The sequence below is a fragment of the Macrotis lagotis genome, chromosome 2 (genome assembly GCF_037893015.1).
Source record: "Macrotis lagotis isolate mMagLag1 chromosome 2, bilby.v1.9.chrom.fasta, whole genome shotgun sequence".
Taxonomy (NCBI): Eukaryota; Metazoa; Chordata; class Mammalia; order Peramelemorphia; family Peramelidae; genus Macrotis; species Macrotis lagotis.
Window position 1 is genome coordinate 13880947 of NC_133659.1, and position 24188 is coordinate 13905134.

The 24188-nt window shown below is 37.6% G+C and overlaps 1 protein-coding gene across 1 annotated transcript in view; it reads right to left on the bottom strand.

The window, feature by feature from the left end:
• Positions 1–24188, bottom strand: part of RAVER2 (ribonucleoprotein, PTB binding 2) — an 88001-nt gene that overhangs the window by 26562 nt on the left and 37251 nt on the right. The window contains exons 2-5 of the mRNA XM_074220633.1: positions 22516–22582; positions 5640–6109; positions 2537–2728; positions 429–546 (exon numbers count right to left, since the gene is read on the bottom strand). Coding sequence (XP_074076734.1) covers positions 429–546; positions 2537–2728; positions 5640–6109; positions 22516–22582 — 847 coding nt within the window. The remainder of the gene's footprint in view (positions 1–428; positions 547–2536; positions 2729–5639; positions 6110–22515; positions 22583–24188) is intronic.

Sequence of the window (24188 nt, forward strand, 5' to 3'; positions counted from 1 at the left end):
CTTGAAAGGTCCAAAGTTCAATGAGTTGAAGTTACAAAGAGGCAAAATTAGGCTTCATGTCCGGAAAGACCCCTTAACAATTGGAATGATCCCAAAAAAATCGAATGAGATGCCATGGGAGGGGAAGGGGGAGGGCTCTTTCCTCAAGGGTGGTCTTCAAGCAAAGGTGCAAAGACTATTTGGCGACTATTCTATAGACAAGATTTTTCATAGTTTGGACTGCATGGCCACTGAGGTCCCTGCCAACTCAGAATTTTGAGATTCTCTATGATACTTCAATACTTCAAGATTTCTAATGTTTACTTCTTTTTTAATGTTGTTTGAAACATAGGGTTACAAATGTGTCTTTCTCATCAGAGTTCCAAAGTTAACATAAATTCTGAATTTGGAACATAATGTATTTTAACAGCTACGCCCACCTGGCTTACCAGCATGTCCATGTAACTGTGGTTGAAGCAAAATCTGCAACATGGCGGGGTTGTTTAAACTCTTCATAATCTGGACTGGATTTGGCTCTGGAAGTAAACCCTTTCGATTATTGCGCATCTTAAATGAACACAGAAATAAACAACATTAGAACCAAGATAAATGCAAAAGACATCATTTCTTTAATCCTTGTTAGGGGAATAACCATATGTTTAAATCAAACCTCCCATATTTATCTTCCAAACAAGCTCACGTATGGGTTTCATTGGTTATAAAAGTCTATCTCGATTTAAAAATAACAACATATTTGTATTACAGCTCTATGGAATCTTTTCCTATGCAACATTTCAAGACAAGATGGATCAAGTACATATAAAGAAACTTTTGTACTATTATCAAAATAATTGATAGACTCTCTTATCACAAAACTGTAAATGTCAAAATGACAGAGGTATAAAAGAAATCAGAATGTACTATTAGGAAAAGATCTCTCAGGGGGCAGCTAGGTGGTGCAGTGGATAGAGCACCAGCCCTGGAGTCAGGAGGACCTGAGTTCAAATCTGGCCTCAGACACTTAATAATGACCTAGCTGTGTGGCCTTGGGCAAGACACTTAACCCCACTGTCCAAAAAACAAAAACAAAACAAAAAAAAAACAGAAAAAGATTTCTCTGCATGACAGGAGGACCCTATCAATAATAAGACTGCTCTTGGGATCACAGTATTTCAGCCACCCAGAGTTAGGAGGGAGGGATCTCGGTGGTCATCTTGTCCACACTGTCCCCAAATAAGAATTCCCACTACAATATCCTCATTGAGTTTAGAACCATCCAATCTCCAGTAAGAGGGAGGCTTTCAAGGGCACCCTTCTAAGACAGCTTGGATCTTAAGGAAGTTTTTCCTTACACCAAGTTAACCTCACCTCTTTACAACATCCACCCACTGCTCCTAGTTCTGACCTGTAGAGTCAAGTGGCAGAAATCTAATGATGCTTCCCCAAGACTTCACAAAACTGAGGCCAGCTTAATGGCCCCGAGTCTTCTCTTCCATAAACTTGAGGAATTTCATAGCTCCTAATTGATCTTCCATAGACATTAGCAATACTTTTCCTAATAGGAAGGTTCCTGAATAAAAAACCCTTGTGGTCAAGCTTGGCTTCCAGAGAGACATGGAGCCATGAATGGCCTCTTTCTCTGGACCTGTTCATTCAGCCACATCTAAATGCATCTTCCCGTCCAACTCCATTTTAGAAGCAAGCGGTCCAGGAGAGATGCAAGCTAGTATAAACACTGGCATGTCCCCGATCTAATATTGAAAGGTGAGGCTAGTCTAATGTGACTTGCTCTTGGTAAAGGCACCCTGGCTCTCTTTGATCAGCACATCCCTTTCGAGATGCTCACAAACCATCCTCTTAATCATGTCTGCCAGGAAGGGAAGGGAAGTTGAAAGCACATTCTTCAATATACATCCTCTTGGTGACAGCTAGGTGGTGCAGTGGATAGAGCACCGGCCCTGGAGTCAGGAGGATCTGAGTTCAAATTCAACCTCAGACACTTAATAATTTACCAAGCTGTGTGACCTTGGGCAAGTCACTTAACCCCAATGCCTTAAATAAATAATATATATTTCCATTGCAATGATTTTAGGCTTGATTTAAAAAATTTTCTTGTAGTGAATTACTTAATTTTTCCTTCTAAGAGCACTTCTTCAATAGCTTGGGATGGAGGGAAAATTGGGAAGGAAGTTTGTCCTAGTGGATAGCCCTGGATTTGCAGTCCAAAGATATGCCTCGGGCATTTCCTAGCTGTATGATCCTGGTCAAGCCACTTAACTTTTCTTAGTCTCAGTTTCCATAACTATAAAATGGGGATAAAATCCCAGCATTGTTTATAATAAAAGCCCCTTGCAAACCTTAAAGTGCTGTCTAGCGAGGCTTGTTCTATTTGTTAATGTTGGTCAATCAAATGGAATGAATGACTGAATGAGAAAATCTCTGGACACAACAATCAACTATCTTAGAGAAAGGAATCCAGGACCAACACTCATTTAACTCCACTGGGATCTGTGAGAAGCAATTGTTTCATTTCTGTGAAACTGTCTGTGTTCCTTACCATTCTTTGGCCGGCAATGAGCGCTGCTAGAGTACTCCGCCCAGATGCTCCCGGGGCGCAAAAGGACACCTGGACTTGGTTTCCCTTGATCATCATCCCGTCAGTCGCCTGCTGAATTTCCTCAGCCTGTTCTGCGGTGTCGTATTCGACCACGGCAAACCCGTCAGCGTAGTTCCCTTCATCCTGTGCCAACTGACCCAATACATATTTCATTTGCAAAGAGGTAACCGAGAACTGCTTTGAAATATTTGTTTACAAAATTCACCTGGTTTAAAAGATGTCTTTACATTTTTCAAGGACTTACTGATTGTGGGAAATGATGCTGATCAACTAAACAAGTCATTGTGGGGAGCATGTTGCACATAAGTCATTCTAATATCATCTAGAAAGGGAAAGGGAGACTGCGGGAGGGACAGATGGAGACCTCCAGGATATGAAAACACAAAGAAGGCCTCCAACATATTGGGATGGATCCACAATGAAGTCTTTAGAGAAAAACAAGGACAAGAATTGTACAGGGTAAGAAGATGTGGGAGGTTTCAATTTGTATCCAGAAAGTTGAGAAATAAGAGACGGAAGCTGCAAAGAGGAAAATAGAAGTTTGTAGTAAGGAAAATGTCCCTAATGTCTATTTCCAAAATGGAAAGTTTGCTTTGGGAAGTAGGGGCATTCTACCACCATTGGAGGTCTATAAGTAAAGGGAAGGGGAAGGGAATAAACCTAGATTAAATCTATGTGACAAGGCGTTGTGCTAAACCCTTTACAAATATAACTTCATTTGAGAGGCAAGATAACCATTTATTATTCTGTCTGTACTACAGGGGATTCTTTTCCAGGTATGACTAGATGGTTAATGAGGCTTCTTCTCCCACTATGCAGTAGGAGGAAGATACCTATAGGTTGCTGAGTGGCCCAACAGGCAGAGTGCTGGACTTGGAGTCAGGAAGACTTGAGTTTGAATCCAGTCTCAGACACCTGGCATCTGGTGGTCCTAGGGCAAGTCAATCTCTCTCAACCTCATCTTCCCCATTCGTGAAGTGGGAATAATAACAGCATCTACCTCACAAGACTGTTGTGGGAATCCATGCTTTGCAAAATATTCTGTAAATGCTAGCCATCACCACCATCATCATTCACATTTCCCAATGTTGGAATATGACTTTAGGTGTTTCAAAAACATATTCATAGTCTCAATGTAATGACTAGTGCTGGGTTTTTTATTTTCTTTATTTTCATTCCAAGTACTGCCCATCAATCTCTTTTTTGTTTTGTTTTTGCAAGGCACTGGGGTAAAGTGACTTGCCCAAGGTCACACAGCTAGGTCATTATTCAATGTCTGAGTCTGCATTTGAACTCAGGTCCTCCTGACTCCAGGGTCGGTGCTCTATCCACTGCTCCACCTAGCTGTCCCAGTGCCCATCAATCTTAAGAGGTTTAGGTTGGCCACTTCCATTCTTTAAAGGACCTATCAGACTATCAATACTCAAAAATACAGCAAAGCAATTTTCAGTAATAGAGAAATGAGTCTATAAACTCAGTGTCAAACTCAAAGAGAAACTAGGGCCACTAAATATACATAATGATCTATGGGCTGCAAATTGACATTATCAATGTTCTATTCTATTTTAATTTATTTTATTAAATTTCTCACAATGACAATTTAATCTGGTTAGAAAAAATGCTTACGTCTTGTACTGAAGAAGGGCTCAGACAGGATGTTCAAACACCCTTCTGCTCTTTTATGTTTATTTCAATTGGTTTCATGGAGAGAAGAAAAGAGGAAGAAGCCATAAATCTTCTTCTTGTTTTCTTTTAATGTTATCTCTAGAAAGCACGGTATTGTGCATCAATCAGTCAATCAATCAATCAACAAACATTATTTAAGCACCTAGGGCATACCAAACACTATGGTAGGCACTGGGGAAATGAAAAGTCAGAGAATAGGAACTGAGTCTGGAAGACCTTGGTTCAAGTCTCACTTAGGACACAAACCCTAATGTACCAGGTAACTCTCTAGGACTATAAGTCAGAGGGTGAGTGATGACCTACAGGAATAGCTGGAATTTCCTCATTTAGATTTCCATATCCTAATGAAATTACAAGTGGGGGGGGAGGAAGGAAAGGAAAAAAAGGGAAGGCAGGAAAGGAGAAAGGAAAGAAATTCTTCTAGTACATACCAAAAATAAATGTTTGTTAGATGAATGTATATAAAGTCAAAAGCATATTTACTCTGGGGGTTTGTTTTGGTATTTCTTGCTTTTATCTAATTAACTTCTATCAAAGTCTTTTCCCAATGTTTCATTGGAGTGTGGAGTTAACTCTCGGTTCTCAAAGCTTTACCGGTGGAATGTAAATCTGAATAGATTCTCCCATCAGTCTTCCATCATCGTGTCTATTTGTTGCCTAAGGACCAGATTGACTAAATTCAAAGGGATTCTGCATTAATTTGGCTTCAAGGATTTAAATGATTTAACCATGGGAACACTCAAAGGCTGGCATGAAGGTTGCATTCAAATATAAGGAAATTACATATCTTTATATTACTTATCCTCACAGTAGTAACCTTTTTTTTATGAACAGGGTAGCATTTTATTTTTTTAAACCAAACATCAAAAGGGAACTAATTGACTCGCCATCCATTGGAAGCCTGGCATGTCTTGGTAATTGTTCTTAAATATTAATGGAAGGGATACCTAGTTTGCATTTTCTACTTAGTTACTAGATATAAGTTATTTGACAAAAATGAAATACATTTTTAGAGTTTTTCAAACTGGAAGTTTATCAAACCTCCAATGAGAATAAGGTTTAATTTTTTTCCATGGAATTGACCATTTTCATTTTTATTTTTTGATATCCTTTGCTCAAATCAATCTGCTGAGGGCACATTTAAATGATTGAAAAGCATTTTTCTCTTATGGTAACAGCAATAGAGATGCTTTTTTATATGCCACAGAGGCGTTGGTCTTCATCTAAAACCCATGAAGAAATAGAGTCTCAAGTTGCATTATTCCCAATGATTGAGCCTGAATGTATTTATCATCATTGACTCTTTCTCCATACTTTAAGAAGACTTTCAAACTCCAGGCCCTTGAAAGGTACTTACCTGACCAAATACGGGCTTATGACTAAAGGAGAAAATTTGCAAGAGCTCTTGGGAGTCCGTGAAGTCCCTGGGGAGTTTATCGATGCATAGGCACTTAGAATGAATGAGATCGGTGGTCAGTTGATTCACATCCATCCACTGTGCAAAGAGAATGAAAGCTCCTAACTGTTTACCCAACAGTTCTGACCTAGCCTTAGCGGCAGAGTCTTTTTTCATGTACTCCACAAATCCATAGCCCTTAGAATGGCCGGTGATTTCATTGTAGACCAAAAAGCACCTCTCAATATTGCCAAAGGTCCGGACCAGTTCCTCAAATTCTTCTATTGTAAAAGAAGGGGGCAGGTTGGTGATGCAGAGCAAAGCATCTGTGGGCTGGAGCTGGACAGTTATCTCTTTTCCACGAAGAGAATATTGGTGAAACATCTGGATGGCATTTTGGGCTTGCTCCCCATCCAATAAGGTAACAAAGGCTGAAAGAGACAATTCAACAAATTCAATAAACATTTATTAAGTGCCTACTGTATGCAAGGCTCAGGTTATAGGTTTCCCTTTTCATCTTCACTAATTGACCTTCAATTTAGTAAGCTCACAAGATGATAGTATCAGAGCTACTCCATCTAGTCCAGAGGTGGTGAATTTTTGCTGCCAAGGGTCATTTGTATATTTATAACATAATTGGTGGGCTATATTTGGTCAAACATTTCATGAATTCACCCCTAAAAAGTGACTAGATTCATTTATTTTTTGAGTCGTTTCCCCATGGTCTGGCTGTTCCTCACCCTTAATCTGATATAATTCTCTCATTTGACAGATGAGAAAACTGAGGCACATAGAGATGAAGCAATTGACCCAAAGTCACACTGGTTATGAGCATCAAAGATGAGAGTTGGACCCAGGAGAGTTAGAACTTCTGACTCTGGAGGCAATGGTCTTCCTTACAATGAAATAATACAGAAACTCTAAAGTGACCAAATTATATGACTCAAGAATTCTATTGCAGAGAATCCCTTAGCATCTTTGTTTCATTATTAAAAAAAAATTTGCACCATCTTGAAATTTCCCCTAACCCTACAGCATCATCTGAGCTGAGTTTTGGGGTAGCAGTGGTACTTGTCTGGGGAGTATGGTTGGGATAGAACATAGTTAATGCTTTCAAAAACTCTTCAGAAAACTCTACAGTATTCCTCTCAATGTTCTATCCTAGATGGCAGAGGACTCCCCCCAAATTTGGCAGAAGTAGCCTGATCCTTCTCTATGCTAATCTGGGCCAGAGACTAAACTTATTAGTAATTGTAATTTAAAAAATTGACTCAGTCATCTGGAAGCTTTATCTTAGAAAACAATGGGATTCCCATCATCATTAAAAATACCATTATGCAATTTTTGTTGTAATTGTTCCTGACCAGGTATTTTACCAGTTTAGGGAATTCCTAAAGAGGAAATTTCCTCTACTAGTGACCAGCAACAAGTAAGAAATTCCTATTTCCAGTCATGGATAAAGAAAAGGTAGATTACAAAAGATGAAAAAGATAAAAATTCAAGTCAACTACCTGAAATTGAATTTTTTGCATGAAAAAATCAATGAAACCAGGATGAGAAAGGAAGATATCAATTATGGGTAGGAAATGATATCAAATATTTCTAAGAATTTTCCAGGACATGTAGGAAAAACATACAACTATATAAAGTCAAAAGTCATATCCCAGTATAAAAAGGGTCAAAGCACTTTGACAAAGGATTTAACAAAGTCAAAACACTCTCTAAAGAATTAAAAGCTTTATTCAACTATATGAAAGCTAGCTTTAAGTCACAGATGATAAGAGAAATAAATGCACATCAAAATTTTAAGATTTTATCTCACAACAGAGCAAACTGGCACAGATGGCAAATGATGGGAACAGTGAAAGGGGTTGGGGCTTGCAAGACCTTATGAAGGTGGAGCTATGAATTAGGTCCAAACATTCTAGCAAGAAATTTGGGATTTTGATAAGCGACCAAATGTGCATAATTTTAAAAATTCTTTTTACCATGTGGCATCCCACAGAAATCAAATATAGAAAGTCCTTACATACACACCACTTTTTGTGTTAGCAAAGAATTAGAAACAAAATGCATGTCCCTCCTTTGAAGAGTGTCTAAACAAACTGACACATAATTGTAATGGGATATTACATCAAAAGAAGCAATGAATCTGCAGAATATAGATATGCCTAGGGATAGGGAGGGAACTGGCTCTTAACAAGGGCATTCCCTCTACCAATGTACCTTCTTGCCAACTTTTAACCTTAGAGAGCTTCTCAAAATACTGGGAGTAAGAGGCCTGAGCAAACTCACAGAGCCAGTATGTTTCAAAAGTAGGATTGAATCCTGTCTCCTTGACTTCAAAGAAAACTCTCCAACACCATTCGACTTTGTCTCTGAGAAAATTTAGGTGAAAAGATGCAAAATGAAGAGACAGACTACAACAGAAGGCTAACCACAACAATGAAGAAGCAAAATAGAAAAATGGAACATCATATTTGGCCCCAAAGAGAAGAGATGAAAATATCCTATGCACATATACTATCTTTTATTCATATGATCATTAGATTGCTTTTTTTAAAAAAAACCTTTTTTTTCCACTTTATTATTTGCCACTAGGGATGATTTTTCTATCTAAAGAGATGTAAAGGAATGCATCTGAAGAAAAATCAAGGTGTAGATTAATATTTTGAAATTTTGAGGTCTAAAACCAATTATTATCACCATAGAAAAAAAAATCAACAAAATTAAATGATGTCTACATTGTTATTTGTTATAAATTTTGAAACCAAAAAAATGATTTGGATATTACATACAAATGTACCAATTATAAGATAATATTTCAGAATAGACTTGTTGGGGTGGCTAGGTGGCACAGTGGATAGAGCACAGGTCCTGGAATCAAGAGTACCTGAGTTCAAATCCAGCCTCAGACACTTAATACTTCCCTAGCTGTGTGACCTTGGGCAGGTACTTAACCCCATTTGCCTTGCAAAAAACCTTAAAAAAAAGAATGATATGTTTTCCAATAAACAGAAGTATTTTTTAAAATTTAATCTAAAGATTGCCTTCTGGAGAAAATCTGAGGAAAGAGATCTGTTAGTTTAGAAGAAAACAATTTTACCTCCATAATTAGCATTTTAAATAATCCTGCTGAATATTAGAGGAAGAACACCATAACTACTGACTATTCTGACAGGTATCTAGGTAGATGGATAACTTAATGCACCAGGTCTAGGTCAGAAGTATGAGTTCAAATCTAGCCTTGGATATGTGCTACCTGTAAATGGGGAGATTAATGGCACCTGCTTCCCAGGGTTGAGGATCAAAAGATAAAGTATTTACAAAGACATCTGCAAATCTTAAGGTTTTCTATAAATGTTGGGTATTATTATAAGGAGGCAACTAGGTGGTGCAATGGATAGAAAACTGAACCTAGTCGGGAAGACCTGAATTCAAATCAGACTTCAGATACATACCAAGTCACACTAACTGTGACCTTGGGCTAGTCATTTAACCCTTTTTGCCTCATTTTCCTCATCTGTAAAATAAGCTAGAGAAGGAAGAGTCAAACCACTCTAGTATCTTTCCAAGGAAAGCCCCAGAGGGGTAAGGAACACAATTGAAAACTAAACAACAATAATTATTGTAAGAGAGTACCAAGTTGGTGAATTCAAGTTATCTGGTTTGAATGAAGCACATGCTTCAATAATCACAGAATCCACAAATAGGATTGCTTAATCATTGCCAGTGACCATGAAAAAAACCTGATAAATAGAGGAGAAAGCACCAAAGTGGAGAAAGGCAAGTTACTAGTATTCCAAAAAGCAAGGGCAGGGGAAGAGCATACAATCCAAACTCCAGGCTTGTGAGTTTGACCTCAATTTCTGGGAATATTCTAGAACACTAACGTGTTCCTGTCGAAGAGGAAGTGGTGATTACAAAGAATCAGGGTGACATTTTCAAAGACAGGTCACGCCAGAACAACATTTTTTTTTGATGTGATGGCTAAACAAGCTGATCAGTTGTAGAGATAGTTGACCTAGATTTAAGCTAAGTATTTTATAAAGTAGCTCATGCTATTCTGTAGAAAAGGTAGAATTGTACAGATGAGTTTTATTGTTTTGGAGATAGTTGGATGACTGGTCTCAAAAAGTAGTCATTAACGGAATAATGTCATTCTGGCAAGAGTCTCCAGTGGAAGGCCCAAAGCATCCATGCTTGTTCCTCTATTGTTTAATCTTCTTATGCTCCCTCTGATTCTTAAACTGAGGTTTAATTAGACAGTCACCTACTTTCCTTGAGTATCCATTCCCTCATCTAAAAATTAAGGTTTGGCATTTCTTTTTCCAGCTCATTTTATAGATGAGGAAACTAAGGTAAATAGAGTTAAATGACTTGCCCAGAGTTCCCCAGCTAGTTTTTGAGACCAGATTTGGATTCAAGTCTTCCTGCCTCTTGGTACTCTATCAACTTCATCATCCAGTTGTTCCCAAGGATTTGGACAAGATGTCCTCTGAAAGTCTCTTTAGGCTCTAGATTTATGACCAGTGACTTGAAGGCTGATGTTGGCAAGGCTGGCAAGCTCATTGGATCAGCTGGTCACATTGTTCAAATGCCAAATCTACATTTGCCTAAAGGATTAAACTTATGGAAAACTCACACAAGGCAAGCACACACACAGAAGTCAGAAGTGATTCAAGGATACTCTCAAGGTTTCTCTAAAGAACTTTGGAATTGATTGTGTGACATGTGAGACAATGGCATAGGATTACCCAGGATGGCATGCCAGCCTCACAGAAGGTTCTGTTCTCTGAGTGAAGCAGAATTGTGGCAGCTCAAAAGAAATTGAGATGTACAAATTTAGAGACATCTCCACTCCAAATGTTCATATGGACTTATTTGTGCCCAATTTGTGGAAGAGCATTTTGAGTTCATATTGGTCTGATCAGTCACAGTTGGGCACACTGTACCTTGACTGCAACATTCTAATGTCATTTTGGCCCTCTTAGAGAAAGAAGGACAACAACCAACCAACAATCAACTCTTTGGAAAAAAATAAATTTGATTTATTAACCCTTTCTTAATAGACAATAAAAAAAAAAAACAAGTCAAGATTTTTAGCATTTGCCAATTTCCAAAATATAAATGTACACTTTGAGAATTTAGCAATTTGGCTGGGAAGGATTGAGCTGACCCCAATATACCTCCAATTACAGGTGCACAAAAGTGGAATGCAGTAGATGGTTGATGGGTTCTTCCTTATTGTAGGTCTTCAATCAGAGGCTGAAAACTACTTACCAGATATATCTCATTGAGGATTCCTTTGAGTTATGGATTGGAGCAGATTGCTAACTAATGTCCCTAACCAACTCTAAAATTCCACAGTCCTATAATTTATGAAACCGATACAATTTTAAAAAATTATCATTGATTTTTCACAAGTACTGAAGATACAAAGACAAAAATGAAATTCCTTGCCTTTGAATGGACTAGAGGAAAGATAAAACACATTTCAATATAATAAACAAATTGAATGCAATCAATTTCAAGCATTATTTTTTCCTTTTTCCACTCATTTGAATGGCAAAAACAATTCTTTGGAAATAATGATCATTCTAGCTAATGGTGAATGAGTCAGCAATGTGTGAGAAGGACTGGGGGAACCATAGAACTCACCATCTTATAAATAAAATATCTGTCTATTTATTCCCTTGTGCAAGTTTCAATAAATAGACAAAAATCTTTGGCTTCTGTACCAGAATCCCATTACAAACTGCAATTTTCCTACAGTTTTTGCCCTGGCTTTGTTTGTTATCAGACAGTCAAATTTGATGCCGGGCCAATCTCAATTTATTTTCTTAATCTCCCTATTTCAATAGAATCCCTTCCTGAAATTCAGCTTCAGGAAGCTCTGGTTGCAAGATTACAATTTAAAATAGTAAACATCTTTTACCAGTTCACCTCTGAGTCATTTGTTTCTTCTAACACCAAAGAATGAATACTGAGAAGGAAAACAAAAACTATTCAAAAGTAGACTTACGTACATATTAAAATTTTCATAACTTATGCATACCCCCAAAAGCCATGCCTCAGTAGCCAACACAATTCCCTGGCTCCTAGTAGGCTCTTAATAAATACTTGTCTACTGAGTGATTGAATTAAAAAAAATAAGGAAGCTCAGAGTAACTTGGAGAAAGGCCTACCTCTCAGCACAAAGATGTGTCATCTGAGCAAAGTATTGAATGAAGAACAATCAATCAACACACTTTTATTTGGCAAATATCGGGTAGCAGGCGCGTATTGGTGCGTATTGGCCTCTGAAATGTTGATATACTTGGGATGACATATATATATATATATATATTTATAGATAGACAGATAGATAGATATACAGATATAGATATACAGATATAGATATAGATAGATATAGAGATGATAGAGATAGATAGAGATAGAGACAGATAGAGATAGAGAGATAGATAGATTTAGATATATATGTTGATACCAAAGGATAGAAGAAAGACTGAAGGTTAAAGTATCAGAATGTTGGTGAGGGAAAGTAGAGGGTTCATTGAGAGTAACACCAAAGTCTGGAAGGAAACTAAAAATGAGGACTGAGAGGGAAGTAATTGAGTAGGGAGTCAACCCTAGACCCAGGAAATGCTTTGTGAGAGTCCATTGATACAGGTGATGAAGGTACATTCAGGGGACAGCTGATAGTTCAGGTGAACTGAATATTAAAGGAAATAATGTGAAGTAAGTTTGGAAAGGTAGGTAGAAGCCAGATTACAAATGAGTCTTAAATATCTTCTTGCAACATTTTTCCCCTACATCTCCTTTCTATTCCCGCTACCAAGAACCTAGAAGAGATATCCAGTACCACTTCCCTGGTTTTGTAATAGTATTTTTTAAATTAAATATGTTGATGTATTTTTCTACATCAACATAATTTCTCCAGTTCCGCCCTCTTCATCTCCTCCTCTCCAGAGTCATCCCATAAAACACAATATTTTTCAAGAGAAAACAAGAAAAAGATGAAAATCATCAGCATAACTAATTATTATGTTGAAAAAGTCTAAGAATATGTCCAAAGTACAACACTTGTGAATCTTGTACCTCTAGGAAAGGGGGAAGGGGTAAGTGAGTTGTCCATCTTTATCTCTTCTATTGAGCCATTTTTATTCTTTGTAATTTTCTAGCAATTACTTTTGATTTTATTTTGTGGCTTTGTTTTCTGTTTACCTTGTTTTATATTGTATATATTGTCCTCTTGGTTCTGCTTACTTCACTCTCCATTAGTTTATGTAGCTCTATGCTTCTCTGCATTCATCACACACATCATTTCTTATAGCACAGCAATAATTTTTACCCTCATATTCCACAATTTTGCTAGCTAGCTCCCTAAGTGATGGGTATCTACTTAGTTTCCAAATCCTTGATATCACAAAAAAGCATCATCATAAATATTTTGGGATCCATGGAACCATTCTTTTTAATCAATGTGTCCTTGGAGTATAAGTAATGGAATCTCTGAATATGAACACCTTAACCTCCTTATTTGTATAATTGCAAATGACTGTACAAATTTACAGTTCCTCCAATGCACTAGTATGCCTATCTTCCCATAACTGTTCAACGATGAGTATTTCCAAATTTTGGTAGTTTTGACACAATATCAGGTGAAATCAAGTTATTTTGATTTATATTTCTCATATTTTTAGTGATTTGGAACAATATTTAGGTAACTGTTAATAATTTGCAATTCTTTGAAAATTGCCCATATCCATTTGCCTTGAGAATGACTTTTAGTCTTCTACTTGCCTAATAATTATTTATATATTTTAGATGCTATACCTTAGCAGAGAAATTTGATTCAAAGATTTTTTCCTCATTATTATTCTAGATGCATTAATTTTATTTGTTCAGAAGCTTTTCAATTTCATATAATAAGAGTTATCTATTTTATATTCCATAATTGCTTTTATTCTTGATTTGGTTAAGAATTCATCTACCGGGGCGGCTAGGTGGCACAGTGGATAAAGCACTAGCCTTGGAGTCAGGAGTACATGGGTTCAAATCCAGTCTCAGACACTTAATAATGACCTAGCCGTGTGGCCTTGGGCAAGCCACGTAACTCCATTTGCCTTGCAAAAACGAAAAAAAAAAAACCAAAAAAGAATTCATCGACTACTCACAGCTATAATAGAATATAATCTGTCTCTCCTCTAATTTTTAAGAAACTACATAATATTTTGTGAAATAAAGCAAAGGGTGTTGGTCTAAGTTCAATTTGTGCAAATTGCTTTCCAGGTTTTCCAACATTTTTTTTCAGCTAGAGAGTTCTTTCCTAAATAATTGATGTTTTCTAGTTCTATTGCTCTCTCTCTCTCTCTCTCTCTCTCTCTCTCTCTCTCTCTCTCTCTCTCCATTTTAAACAAATGTCAGATGATTGACTTTTTTTTTTTTAGGTTTTTTGCAAGGCAATGAGGTTAAGTAGCTTGCCCAAGGCCACACGGCTAGGTCATTATTAAGTGTCTGAGGTCGCATTTGAACCCAGGTACTCCTGACTCCAGAGCCAGTGCTCTATCCACTGCATCACCTAGCCGCCCAGATGATTGACTTTTAATAAAATATTTTGAGATCTAAAAGAACTTTTTGCCTATGACTTTATATATCTACCCTAGAAGTACTATTCCTTACCTTTGTCTCTCCTTTATTCATTATTTCCCTTGATATACTGGATACTTTATTTTTTCAAATAAATTTTATGATATTATAGTTCTGTAAAGTGTCCATATGATAATTTGATTATTCCAGCATTAAAACTGCAAACTAGGGGGTTTTTTTTAGGCTTTTTGCAAGACAGTGGGGTTAAGTGACTTGCCCAAGGCCACACAGCTAGGTGTCTGAGCCGCATTTGAACTCAGGTACTCCTGACTTCAGGGTCGGTGTTCTATCCACTGTACCACCTAGCCGCCCCTTGCAAACTAGTTTTGATAGTATTGTCATTTTTATTTTATTGACATAGTACAGCCATAAGCACTGAATATTCCTCTAGCTATTTCAATTATTTTATTTAAATTTTTTTTCTCAATTACTTGTAATCAAACATTGTTAACATTCATTTAAAAAGAAATTTGAGTTCCAGATTCTCTCCCTCCCTCCCCTCTCCCCTCCTTGTGAATGGAAACCATTTGATATAACCTATACATTAGCAGTCATGCAAAAAATATTTTATATTAACCATGTTGCAAAAGAAAACAAAAAAATAACAAAGAAAATTTCACAAGTATGCTTCCATTTATAATCAGATTCCATCTTCTTTCTCTAGAGGTAGCTCGCATATGGATAGCATTTTTCATCCTAAGTCCTTTGGAATTAGCTTGGATCACTGTATTGCAGAGAACAACTGCCATTCATGGTGGATCATCGTAGAATGTTGCTACTACTGTGTACAATGTTCTTCAGATCTTGTTATTTCTTCAATTATAATTTTATGTGCTTTGGCTGATTAAATCCCCAGATATTTTGTGCAATTGTAGATATTTGGAATGGGATTTCCCTTTCTATCTTTGGCTCTTGAATTTTGTTACTATTATATAGAATGCTTCTGATTTTGGAGTTTTTGTTTTATAGCCCTGTAATTCTACTGGAATTGTTCAAAGGGTGGGAGAAATGGGGCAGAGGGGAACTCTGCTCCCCTGATTCATAAGGGAGCAGAAACAGAGCAGATCCCACATTTTCTGCTTTTCTAACTACTACTTAATGAGAAGGAGCCGTGGCTCAGCTCTCCACTTCATCTGGAAAGAAAGAATGAAGCAAAGTGATTCAAGAATACTTATTAGGAGCGGCTAGGTGGCACAGTGGATAGAGCACCGGTCCTGGAGTCAGGACAACCTGAGTTCAAATCTGGCCTCAGACACTTAATAATTACATAGCTATGTGGCCAAGTCACTTAATCCCATTTGCCTTGCAAAAAAACCCTAAAAAAAAAAAAAAGAACACTTATTACTACAAGTTCCACCAACCAACCACAACTAACTCTTCAGTTTCTCCTCATAGACTGTAGGAAGCAACATCTCATCTCTCCTAACTCTGTTAGATAAAGAGGTGCATGGTGGTTCTTCCTCTTCTTTTTTTCCAAGGGACAAATCCATTTAAAATCAAGAGGTCTGACTTTTTCCTAAGAGGAAGGCACCTCCTTCTCAGTGAAGGTAGCTAATCAGGACCCACCGTCCTGGAAAGAACTGAATGGATTCTTTTCCTCCCCATACTCTTGATTCTATTATTTAGAAGGTAATTAATCTTCAGTTGTTAATTATGTTACTGACAAGAAAGGTGCCTCACACAGTCTAATGCTCATAAGTCTTCAAAAATTCTCTATTATCTTCCACGTTAACTTCAAACTTCTTAGTCACACTGGTTTGTCTTTGCTGTCAAATCATAGGTGCTCGGATATAGAATCCCCTCAATGTGCAAATGAAGAAACTGAGGCACAGACAGACCAAGTGAATTGCCCAGGGTTGTGTAGTTCCTAAGTATTTGAGGCAGGTCTTCCTGCAAGCCAGGCCAGTGCTCTACCCGCCCCACCACTTAGTGACCTCTCTGCTTCCCTTATGGCTATAGCAAGAATAGACTTTGGACGCCTCCATGCTTTTGCTCAAGTTCTCCCTTATTCCTAGACTATCCATTTAGTAAAGTTTATGAATAGTGGAATCAAGAAAACTGGCTTCAGTGTTAATTTTTAAGGGAAAAGGCTACATTGCCAAAGCATTAATTATCAGTAAGGAGTTCATATGTCTGGGCCTGTTGGCATCCAAAGTGGGAACCACCAGATGTTTAAGAGTTGCAATTCTAATGAAGCGAATCATCTTTTGTTAAATGTCTTCTGTGGAGGGGCGGCTAGGGGCACAGTGGATAGAGCAACAACCCTAAAGTACCTGAGTTCAAATCCAGCCTCAGACACTTTATTATTACCTAGCTGTGTAGCCTTGGGCAAGTCACTTAGCCCCATTTGCCTTGCAAAAAAAAAATGTCTTCTGTGTATACAACAGATCCTGAGCTTGCTCTGGGGCTAAAAACAGAAAAAGGAAAAAAAAAAGGAAAATATATCCTAACCATAAGGAAACCAAATAAAGTCACAGAATCAGGGAAGACTTTCCATTGTGGCATCAAAGTTGGACCTTGAAGATTATAAGAGGTAGAGATGAGGAAGGAAGGAATTCTAGGCACTTGGACCAGTTGTGACAGAGAGTAGTAGCACATCAAGCTGAGGGGAACAGTTTATAGTTCTGTTTGTCTGGACCATAGCGAAAAGTAAGAGACAGATTGTACAGGATTGTGAAAGCAAGTCTAAAGGGTCTGTGTTTTGGTCTTGAGGAAATAGGGAGCTACTGAATACTTTTGAGTGAGGGAGTAACTCCCTTCATGACTAAATAATTTTCTGTGACCAAAATGAATTGTCAGTTGTGGGGAAGATAGATGGGAGAGGAGGAAAGATATGATAGAGGGAGAATAATAAGTTAATAGTTATTTAATCCAATAGTCATTAATGGAGAAAATGTATATAGCAAAGATACAGGATTCAAGATTAATTTACAAGTCATTTAAACCAGCAACAAATATCATGGAAAATATATATTTAAATTCATTATAACAAAATCCACCATATATTTTGACATTAATGCCTAGAAATACGCCATGCCTACATAAGATAACTTTAAAGCTATAATGACTGAAATGATGAAAGGTATAAACCCTTGGTAGGACAATTAGCAATCATGGATGGGTTATTGGGTTATAAAAGAGCATACTGGGGAAAAAGAAAGCTATCGATAGAGTTCTTCACGTCAAGACATTAAGGTCTACTCTACAGCAGCTCTTATCAAAACTATCCAATATTAGACAAAAATCAGATCAGTGGAATAGAGTATCTGTTCAAGCAAATATGTACAATGTAAAAAAATGTCAAATAGAAATGGGAGAAATGACAACATCATTTTAGAGCTTATGATAGGGAAAAGTGTCTGTGTGGATGTGTGTGTGTGTGTGTGTGTGTGTGTGTGAGAGAGAGAGAGAGAGAGAGAGAGAGAGAGAGAGAGAGAGAGAGAGAGAGAAATATTGACCACGGGTAGGATAAGATAGTGCCAAATATAAAGAAATGAAATCAAGGAAAAGAATTTTCTAGTGAATCTATTTGAGAAAACTGCAGTTTAGTAGGAAATGGATTTGGATCATCATACTACACCATGTGCTTTGGTACATTCAGTTGGATTTCAGACAAACTATAACTATCAAAGATTAAAATGATAGGAAAAGTTATTAAGTACAACATTAAATTTTGGAAGGAAAATATTTTTCTTCTACTAAACAAAGGATTATTATGGACAAGCTAGATATGCTTGATACTCTTTTTTTTAAATTTCTAGATAACAAAATCAAAATAATTGAATAGGAAACATCAAATTGGGGAAATACATTGAACAGGAAGAATTAGAAATTGAAATCTAAAATACATAAAAAGGTAACATGAGGGTCATAATGGATAAGTGACTAAAGGCTGACAATTTTTCAAAATGGAAAACAAAAATTATAAATAATTTTATAAAAATAAATTATAAATAAATTTGAAAAAAAACATTCATTCTCATGAATAATAAAACACATGTGAATCAAAACAACTTTGTCTTGCCCCTTCATACTAGACACATTGGCCAAAATAATTATGGGCAACAAAACTCAATACTGCCTAGGCTTTGGAAAAGCAGTGACATATTTTCTGTGGATGGAATAGAATCAAATGAACAAAAGAAAGAATAAAAAATTAATTCATTAAGCACCTACTAAAAACCAGTATTATTACACTGAAGGTTGGGCATCCATAGACAAAAAGCAAGATGGCACCTATTCTTACAAGGAAGGAGAGATCAGGGAGGAATGGTAGGGAAGGTCATACACAAAGTGAGTGGCAGTCCCTTCCAGGAGTCATAGCATTGACTTGATTTTTGGTATCCAATGTGAAGGTGGAAAGAAGGTGTGGGGTATGGGAGCTGGAGAACAGAAGCAGAGGCAGAAGGTCCAACACAGCTGCCCCAAAGGAAAACAGTCAACTGAAGTGACTGAAAACTGGTCAAATGTTTAATGAAAAATCTGCCAGTATACAGACTGTCAAAGTGATAAAGACTATTTGAATATACCCTGAAAGTGTTATCAAAACAAAACAAAAAGACCATTTGTTCAAAGAATTCATGGAAGCCTGTTTTTTTTTTTTGTAATGCACTATTGTCAGGGACTGTGTTATTTCTATATTTGTATTCAGTTATCTGTTTTCTGCCTTCCATTTTTCGTACTTTAAAAAATTCTCCACTAGCTAAGTTAGTTTCCTATATAGCAATGTTGACTTTTCTGTACCTACCCCCATCCTCCCCCGCCACTGAATGGCCAGGATTTGCTGCTTGTAGCCTCCTGGTCCTCTTAAGTCAACTACTTTTTTGGATTCTCAGTGTTTGGTATCCCACCTATCTATTCTGGAAATTTGTCTTCCTAGAGTCTACTGTATGTTGTAAATTTGGTACTACCTTAACCATACCTCTGGCCCATCACACACACACACACACACACACACACACACACACACACACACACAGACACACACACAGATACACACACAAATACACACACAGACATACAGACACACACACACACACACACACTTTCTGCCACCACAAGCTCTAAAATGAAATTGCCATTTTCTCCCATTTCTATTTGACAATCAATTTCTCCTTGTTGGCCAGAATCAAGTCTTCAATAGTCCCCTGGGTGGCCTATTCTATCCAATTCATAAGATAAAATGGACCACGAAGCTCAGCACCCTCTCAGCAGGAGACTTGCATCCTCCAATCACAATTTCAAACCGCCTTAGGGCCAACTCGGTCATCTGCTCAAAGAATTCCCCATTCATTTCTTTTTTTTCTACTCAAATACTGTCTCATTCTCTTTTAATACTTGCTCAAAAGCTTTCCAACATGCAAGACCCTCAGGAAGGCAGATTTTCACAAAGAGGTATTTCTTCTGAACATCAAATACTATTCCACCACCCCTTTTATTAAATCAATTTTGAAATAAAATTAATTTTTGCATTGTCACAGTCAGTCATGGGTTATTTTCCACCAAGTCTCGGTGCTATCCATGAGGTAGCATCATGCTCACTTGCTTTATTCCTCCCTGATGATTCCTGACCTCATTCTCCTTCTCTTCCCTTCTGAAGTCAACTACAGCTATCCTCTTTTTTTTTCCTAAATTGAGTTTTTTGCCTCATACTTTGCTGAGAAAACAGAGGCTATTTTATTCAGTGATGCTCTTTCTTCCATCTCACTTCATCTTAAAATTCTATGATGTCACCCTTCATTTTTTCCTCTTTTTCCCCAGTCTCTGGTACAGTGTTGCTTCTCAACACCTAGACATATTCCCTTGATCTCTTCTATTGTATTTTCCAGGAGATTGACCCCTGCTCAGTAAACTCCAGGGGTTCTTTATTGCCTGCTTGATCAAATATAAGCTCCTCTCCTTCATTTGTAAATCCTTTTACAACCATCCCCACCTATCCTTCCAGCCTCCTTGTTCACCACTCCCCTTCTGCTACTCCAAAATTCAAACAAAATCACCTTCCCTCCACTAAATACTCTTGAGATCAAATAGATTTGTCTTTTGTTGACTATACCATTTGACTACAGTGCTGTCCCTCCTCCCTTCTGGATCCTGGAATTTTGAAATCCATCCTCCAATAACACCTTCTGTTATTTTCCTTAGGGTTTATTTACAAGGAAAGAGAAAAATATGGAAATTCAAAAATAGAATGCCAGGGTAAGGATATGTGAAATGCACATATAGACACGCATTATATGTGCATATGTTATAGATTATAGAACACCCACAAACATATGTGCATATATGTGTGTAATGAATTTCATATACACTCTTATTATGGTAGGAAATTTTGGAAAGAGAGAGAGAGAGAGAGAGAGAGAGGCAGACAGAGACACAGAATCTTCCAAATTGATGGTACCAAAAGTACTAAGCTATCTTTTTTTGGGTTTTTTTTTTTTTAGGTTTTTGCAAGGCAAACAGGGTTAAGTGGCTTGCCCAAGGCCACACAGCTAGGTCATTATTAAGTGTCTGAGGCCGCATTTGAACCCAGGGACTCCTGACTCCAGGGCTGGTGCTTTATCCACTACCCACCTAGCTGCCCCAGTCTTACTAAGATATAGTTCACCAGAACTAGATTAGTCTATTATAGTCCTCTCTTATCCTGGAACACCTGTTTCCTCCAAAGGTCCCAGATAAGAATGGTTTATTTTTGCATGAGAATATCTCCCAGAATATCTAGTGATCTGTCCACCAGTCAATGCTAAATTGAGCTTATTGGTCCATTCTCCAATGCCCTAAGCTAATCAGAAAATGTTCAGATTGTAAAGTGGGGTTTAGGTGCTTTATTGGCATCTAATATAGTTAAGACAGAGAGCTATCTAACACAAAATGACTGGACAAAATATGGCATGGAGAGATAGAAATTTTATCTGAGATCTGGCCTAGCCCGTTTCTTTTTTTTAATTTTTTTCTGTTTTTTATTTAAGGCAATGGGGTTAGTGACTTGCCCAAGGCCACACAGCTAAGTAAGTATTAAGCTGCTCCTTGGTCTAACCCATTTCTAAAGATGTTGATTTCTACCTTTGCAAAAAGGAGACCTTCCTTCTTCACTTTGCATCTGTTAAAGGGGTCGGGACTAGAATTCTATCTACCATGCCTCAGGTAGGGATAGTCTGGTTGTACTCTGTTGGATTTTGGGAGTGTGAAATAAAAGTCACTTTCCTAGGTTTCTTCAAAGGAGAGAGTAACAGTTAAATTACTCTCAGTCAACTGAGCTCCTTCTTACTAGTTACAGAAAAAATAACAACGAATAACCTACAACATATTTATCAAAACAAACGGTAAAGCAAATATTGAGGAAATTACACCTTTTAGAATGAATAACAAGAATACGTTCTGGGATAAAATAAAATCTTAGCTCAACCAGGGAGAGAACAATCTCACCAGGAAAGTCTACTTTTAGTACTCTCTAGGACTGTAGGTGTTGGAAATCAAGGGGAATGCTGGGTAGGAGAGTGCAGGGGTTCCCATTAGACATTTTAAAATTGACAACTTCTATCTCACCCCCTTCTTTCTGCAACCATACTTCTCTTTCCTTTTTAAAGTCTTTCTATAGGGAACCTGTGCCTCAGGTTTGAGGTCTCTCAGCCGATCAGGAGGCTCTTCCCTCTGTGCATAGGAATCACAAAGCATCCCAGAGTGGTCCTACCTCTACTTTTGTAGAATTACCTTCAACAAAAAGTCTTTCCTGACTCAACTGCTCAACTCCTTGTACCTTCCCCACCCTGATCCCCCCTGGTCTTGTTTCTACTTCCTTCATATTTCTTCTGTATTTGCTGTTGTGACTTGGTCACTTCAGTTATGTTGGGCTCTTTATAACCCCATTTGGGATTTTCTTGGCAGAGATGCTAGAGTGGTCTGCCATTTCCTCCTCCAGCTTATTTTACAGATGAGGAAACTGAGGCACGCTGGGTTAATTGACTAGCCCAGGGTCACAGAGCTACTTGGCTATTATAAGAGATTATGATAGAACTTAGGAGATGGAAAGGAATTCAGACTCATATAATCCAAGACCAATACATAGATGAGGAAATTGAAGCACATGGTCTTGAAAAAGGAGGCAGGGACTAGCTGCTTACTGATCCACTTCTTCTTGCCAGAATGGAAGTGGGAAGGGAAGATCTGGGAAAAGCAGAAAAGCTCTTACCTGTTCTTTTGTTTCTGTCCACATAACAATACTTTAATTCGTAGTCTTTCAGTAAATCATGGACCTCCTAAAAGAGACAAAAGGGTGAATGTGTTAACACGGAAACTGTCAGATCAGCATCAAAACACTCATGATGATAATAATGATGGTTGTCCTTTGTTTTTGAAGAAGATGACGGATGGCATCAGGGGGATGATGCCATGTCAAGCAAGTGATTTGGATTTGAGTGAGGGGGGGACTGTGCTAAGTCCCCAGCCTCACTTTCTCCTCCAGGGTTATCTCAGTCCGGTGTCCACATAGAAATCAGGACGACTGAAGATGGCCCTGGATGTGAAGCCATCGGGGTTAAGTGACTTGCTCAGGGTCACACAGCTAGCAAGTATCAAGTGTCTCTGGCCAGATCCCATTCCATACTTGACTGAAATTGGAAATAGATGGCCAGACTGGAAACCCAGAAGAGGCAGCTTACTTATTTCTTACAACATCTGGCTTTAATTAGGGAAAGCAATACCAACTCAAATACTATTAAAACATGCACTTCCGACTTAATAAAAATGTTATTGAATGGGATTAAACAGTACAGAAAATATTTCAATATTTATCTAGTGAAGTGAAGGATAAGGCGTCATCACATCCTAGTCCTGCAAATTATTACACAAGAAAGGAAAATTGAAAGGTTGTGAACTTCAGCAAGAAATCGATATCTCTTCCTAAAATGAACATGTCCTCCCCAGAAGCCCACAGTAATGAATACAAATAGATGAGAAGATAATCTCAGATTCAATCACCCAACATCTATTAAATCCCCACTGTGTACCAAGGTTGGAAGATACAAACACAAAAGATGGTTCCTGCCTGCCAGCGTATATTGTCAAGTATTTTGCAAGCATTAAAGTTGAATAAATAATGCTACCTAAAACACCTAAAATGAGGAGACTGTTAGCTGGTAATTTTGCATTCCCTTTTGGGGAGTAAACCATGAGAAAGTTTAGAAATGATTATTTTGCAAATATATTTGACAGTTTGCAAGGAAGGACAAGACTCCTAAGAAATATAATTATACCTAAAGAATTATTCCAAGAATTATTATTAAACCTAAATAATTATTACAATTATCATCATCATCATCATCATCATCATCATCATCATTATGATTAAAGAATTACTAAAGAATGACAAGGCTGCTATTATACATAAACCAGTTGCTAGCCATTTGGGGTAAAGGTTGAACTAGAAAACCTTTGAGGTTCCTTCTGACTGCTATTGTGGGAGATCATTTAATCCAGAGGCAATAGAATGATAAGGATTAGGGACCTTGCAAGTTTATATATGTTCATGGGATTAAAGAAGAGGCACACCTTACTTACTCTCATTAAGGAAGCCTCCCACTTGGATGTGCCTCACAGATGCACCTCGCCAATCTGCTCATCCAATCAATCCACCTGATGTCTAGAGTAAAGTGGTTTTGTCTGAAAGGGATCAGGTGTATCCTTTTAGTTAGATAGGCCAGAGTATCTCATTCCCCTGGTTAACAGCTGTCAAATGCCAGTAAATAAAACATGATTCCATTCTTCATCTCATCAAGTATCTCTAAACAGATGAAGTTCAGTTACTAAGATGGTTAAGTTACCACTTGGCTCCTATTCAAATCAAACCATTCTTCTCCCAACCCC